At 38.5% G+C, this 5485-nt stretch overlaps 1 protein-coding gene across 1 annotated transcript; it reads right to left on the bottom strand.

Moving 5' to 3' along the window:
* Positions 1–4340: 4340 nt before the first annotated feature.
* On the bottom strand, positions 4341–5129 carry LOC116023481. Its single transcript, XM_031264485.1, has 2 exons — positions 4724–5129; positions 4341–4669 (listed from the first exon to the last, which is right to left on the bottom strand). Exons 1-2 carry the CDS (start codon positions 5127–5129, stop codon positions 4341–4343), a joined length of 735 nt encoding a protein of 244 aa, XP_031120345.1.
* Positions 5130–5485: the final 356 nt, after the last annotated feature.

The raw sequence follows: 5485 nt of genomic DNA, 5'->3' as shown, positions 1-5485 counted from the left end.
ATCTCTATCTAGAAAATCCTCTGATTCTTCACTTGGTTGACTTGACTTGAAAATTTGACTGAAGGGCCTCCGGAATGCGGCTTTGTGCTTCAATGAAGGGCTTTGTTTCTTGATCTTCATTTCTTGACTGTGAAGAAGCACACTCATTGCCTCGAGAGTTTTGGTGATATTTGCTAGTTGCTCCTCCGTCGAAGCTGCGTTCGTTGTCATAGCAGGCATGACGGTGTATACATGAGTCCCTTCCGATGATGGTTTCCATATAGGAGATGAGCTTCCACCGCTAGTAGTTCCTTTTGAGGGAATAGGGGAAGGACTTTCGCTTCGAGTAGCTTCATTTGAGGGAATAGGACTCTTGCTACCAACGGTCTCTATTGTTGAGGATGAACCCCTAACATATGTAGCTTTCTCTGAGCCGATGGAGGCACCTCCAAGCCTTCGGACGACGTTGCGAGCAATGCTTTGGGTCTCGTCCAACTCCACCCCTAGGTCCCTCACTCGACTCCGAGTCAGTGCACCTTGCACCTCGCGCCTATCGGAGCCGGCCACAGAAGATGCCTTAGAGCCGGTAGCTTGAGCGTAAGTCTTTTTAGAGAAGGGATTTCTTGATGCCATTTGGATACTTGTGAAGAGATGAGAGGTAGAGATGTCCCACTGGGCGTGCCAAAATCTGTGAACAAGAAAAAGTGAACAACGAATATATTTGAATTTCAAATGTTGCGCGGGTACAATATCTCTATCTAGAAAATCCTCTGATTCTTCACTTGGTTGACTTGACTTGAAAATTTGACTGAAGGGCCTCCGGAATGCGGCTTTGTGCTTCAATGAAGGGCTTTGTTTCTTGATCTTCGTTGAATAGCCTCCGGACTCAAATTGACTTGATCTTCAATCTACTTTAGCTTGATTTCTTGGATGTTTGATCTTCAATCAAATTTAGCATGCTTGATCGTCAATCCACTTGGTTTGATTTCTTGGATATTTGATCTTCAATCTTCTTTAGTTTGCTTCGATTTCTTCAATCCAGAGCTTCTCCAGGTTCTTCAATTCTTCAAGTGTGTGATTTTTGGAATGAATGAAGGGCTCTATTTATAGGGGAGAATATGAGAGACTTTTACTGGGCTCCAAACTCTTCAATATTATCCTTATATTATCAATTAATATTTAGGATAATATGAATATTTATCCAGAATGTATCTAGACACCGTTGCATCCAAGTTCATGATCTTATCACATATTCAAATTAAATAATTAATTTAAATACATGAATATTTTATCACATATTTAAATTAAATAATTAATTTAAATATATAAATATTTCTTGCTGGGCCAAACATGGATCAGTCCATCCTTACAATTTGAGTCCACTAATCACCAATTATACTTAATTTGGGCAATTGGGCTAATTTAATTGGACAATTTAATTCATCCAAATAAATCAATAATTAGTCCAATTACATCAAAATGAAGCCCAAAACATATGAATCAGCCCATTTATCGACTTCAAATTTTCTGTGTCTACAAAACCTAACTCGAGCCCACGAGCCACAAGGACCCATGAGATTGGTTCGTGGCAGGGCCATGGCCACTAGACACAAGGGACCGCGGTGATCAGAGCCATGACCACGTAGGCTCATTGCGACAGGGCTGGGAGTCCCGCCACAATGAGGCCGCAGGTCACGGCCTAGGGGTGGCAGGCCTTTGAGGCCTGCCACGCTAGGCCTGCCATGCCGTGCAGGCATAGACGACGGGCCTCCCAAACCCATGGCAAGCCCCACACGACAAATAGATAACAGAGGCAGTAGCCTCAATCCATCGTTGAAACAATTTTTATACTGGTAAATCACCATAACCAAACCTCAAATCATCTCCAAACCACTCCAACACGACAATACAACCCCTATCCATCATTCCACATCAATATACACATAAAACCACACCCAAACACCTCATTCTCATATCAAATACATACAATATACACATAATCACATTTTCACTAGATACCAACAAACATATATCATTTTAATGGGAGAAAATGATAGATTTTGAGAAGCAATGGGTTATACCTCAAGCTTGCTAGCCTAATAGCATGAATCCCTCTTCTAACCTCAATGATGCCCACTTCCTTCACCCCCTAAATGTCCAGACCAACATATATAACACCAATGTCATACACAAACTCATACACACATGAACAAACATACACAAGGAATGAGGAAGGAAGAAGAAGAAGAAAAGAGGAAGAAAGAAAATGATTACCAATGCGTCTCTTGATCTCCTGCAAATGCTAAGTGTTGAAGAAGAAGAGAAGGTGGCAGAAGTGAATAGTGATGTTTAAATAGGGGCACAAAACCCTAGGTAGAATGACTACACGGCTAGGAAGGGTAGTTTGGTCCTTTTTGCGATTTAAAACTTCAGGTTATAATTTCGCGTCAAAAGTTAGGTCAACCTCGGGTATAAAATGATATACGGAGTAATAAATTTTAAAATAAGGTAGGCTAATTTTGAAATTAGATTTGGGGTCAAAGTTTGGCTATCAGGGTCACAGGTTCGTCTCAAATAGACTTTTGGGTCAAGATTTTGAAAAATAAATTTATCCCTAAATTAGAACCTTTAAAACCTTGAATGGATTTTTTTCCAAAAAAAAAAAAAAAAAACCTTGAATGGATATATAAATATTTCATATCAAATAATTTAAAATAGAGAGTTTAAAATATTTAATTATACTCTTATTTGACGAAAATTCCTTGTAGAGAATTAAATTACATATATAATTTTAGGCTAAAGTGTCATCTCGCACCATGAACCATAAGCGGTTCTTCATGCCGCACCCTGTTATTTTAAAAGTGCTTATTCGATGCACAAATCATAATTTTTTTTTCTGCCTAGCCTTTTTTGCAGGTTTCCCAGTATCCTTGCTGACTTGGCGCCGTCAATAATGGAAATTAAATTATATTTTCCTCCTTATTTGCAGTATTAATATTGTAGAACCTTGCACATTTCGTAGTGTTCTCCGATTCAAAGCTCAGGCGGTCGTTCCAATCAGACAGAAGCACAATCCTTCTACTTACAACAGTTCTTCGACGAAGCACGCAGCGTAGAGGTATGCCATCTTCCTCGAATTCATCACGGGTTAGAGTAAACATGGAGTATGAACCTAGTGTGTATTGTAATTGTGGGTTGAAAGCTCCTATTTGCACAAGTAGAGAGTCGGGAAAGCAATTCTTCGGGTGTCAAAGATAGAAGGTACGAATTTTGTGAACTTTTGAATGAATTTTGGTTTCAATTTTTGTAAAAGTAAAGCTAGGGTTTTCTTAGTTTTTTTTCGTGATTGAGGTGTGTATGATGGAAATGGTTGCGAGTTCTTCCTCTGGAAGGATCAGAATGCAAGTAGGTGCGAAAGTGAGCAAGAAGACCTAAAAAAGTTGGTGGTGTCTTTGAGGATTGAAGTTGAAGCTGTGAGAGAACTCATTGTAACTGATTATAGTGCAATGAAAAAAGAGAATCAAGTGATTAGGACAAAGTGTGTTTTTTCTGTTAATTGTAATTGTGGTCCTTTTATCAATAATTTGTAATAAGTTGTTCTCATTCTAATGAAAAGTTTCGAGTTTGCAGTAGCCATTTATTGTTGCATTATGTTCTCATTCTAATTTGTAATAAGTTGTTCTCATTGTTCTCATCACTGCCAAACTGTCAAACTGATTATAGGTCACTGCCAAATTGATTATGGTTCACTGCCAAAGTGCAAAAGTGCCATTATGTATATACCTACAAGCATATACATTGTCAAACTGCCAAAACATACACACTGCCATATATATAGTCAATCTGCCACAATTGCCATTAACTTATAAACTGCCAAAGAAGAACACATTGCCATTCACTTATAAACTGCCAAAAAGAACAATATAGAGTGCCATTAACATTACAATCTACCACCATTTCCATTCACTTATAAACTGCTAAAAAAGAAGAACACATTGACATTCACTTATAAACTGCCAAAAAAGAACAACATAGGGTGCCATTAACATTACAATCTGCCATCTGATTCAGTGCTAAATTAGGCTATAAACTAGCAAGATAGTAGCAGCAAAAACAAAGTACATAATACTCCAATACAATTGCCCAATTTTAATAGCCAAAATACATACACAAGTCATAAGTATCCAATCTACCTACAAACTACAAATTTTCTTAGTCTTCAATCTGCTAGCATCTTCACCTAAAAAACACATCTTATATGACATTAGCCAAGCCCTGCAAAATGAAATTGAAGTTAATAAGTGCATGTATACTGTAAATAAAGAGAGTTAATAAACCTCAGAATTCCAGTGGTTTACCTTCTACTGATCACTCATTAAGGTCCATTGAGTGTTGTCCACAATGCACAAATCAGCCTTCAACAGCTCTAGAAACCATCTCCATGAAGAGGTATTCTCAATCTCAACTACAACCCATGCAATTGGGTACATTTGATTGTTCCCATCTCTACCCACAACTGACAGTATTTCACCCTTTAGTTTCCCCTTCAGGAAGCAGCCATCAAGTCCAATGAACCTCCTACACCCCTCTAAAAAACCCTTCTTCAATGCACCAAAACAGACATATATCCTCTCAAACACCAAAGGTGAATTTTCCACAGTTCTTGTTGTTTTTATCTTCACTATACTACCTTAGTTAGAATTCATGGACTCTTGTGCATAATCCCTAAGCCTTTTGAACTGACTCTCATACCCAATATCAAGTTTCTTCAAAATCCCTGTAATTGCCCTTCTACACATACTGACAGTTACATTCAAGTTGAATTCAGATTTAATGTCCCTGCTGAGCTCAGAATAACCAATAGTTGGATTTTGCCTGACCTTCTCTTCAAATTTCCATTCTAACCATTTCTGACTAACTATCCCTAAGGTGAATTGAGTGTTGCATTTATGCTCCAACATAATTGCTTTAACCTGAAAACACCTAGTTCTTTCCTCCCACCCTGCACTAACATGAAAACCACACCCCTTCCCTAGGCATTCAACCCTAACATACTTTAAACCATTCTTTTTCCAAAACAGATCCCTCTTTGTGTAAACAGCATAACTAATCATAGCAAGCTTGAATTGTACATTGTCATCAAAGTACATGCCTAATTCAAGAAATGGTAGATCTGATTGTACCTAGGGTATTTGTCATTGTACTTTGACTGCACCTCAACCCCTTCCTCATTCTCATTTTCTTCTTCAACAGTTGGTGGGTCTTCTGAATCATAGTAGACAGAATCTGTCTCATCTGCTACTGGAATTTCATTTGATGGCACAGAAGGTGGAATTGGTAAGTCATCTACTCTAACCTTTGCTTTTCTCTTGACCCTCATTTTCCTTACATGCTCACTGCTATGCTCACTGCCACTACTTAGTTCATTTCCCTGGTCACTTTAAAAATCACTCCAGCTTAAGTCAGCTTCCTCAGCACCTATATCAGCCTCTACACCTGCTCCCTC

Source organism: Ipomoea triloba, chromosome 6 (genome assembly GCF_003576645.1).
Source record: "Ipomoea triloba cultivar NCNSP0323 chromosome 6, ASM357664v1".
NCBI lineage: Eukaryota > Viridiplantae > Streptophyta > Magnoliopsida > Solanales > Convolvulaceae > Ipomoea > Ipomoea triloba.
Note: the sequence above shows the minus strand (reverse complement) of the source record. Positions and strands in the feature narration are given on the sequence as shown.

Bases quoted from the DNA above. Each gene is read 5' to 3' on its own strand.
- LOC116023481 (XM_031264485.1), bottom strand. From the start codon at position 5,129: ATGTACTTTGATGACAATGTACAATTCAAGCTTGCTATGATTAGTTAT. The intron at 4,670-4,723 runs GTCAGTTCAAAA...ATTCTAACTAAG, and splicing joins ACTTGATATTGGGTATGAGA to GTAGTATAGTGAAGATAAAA.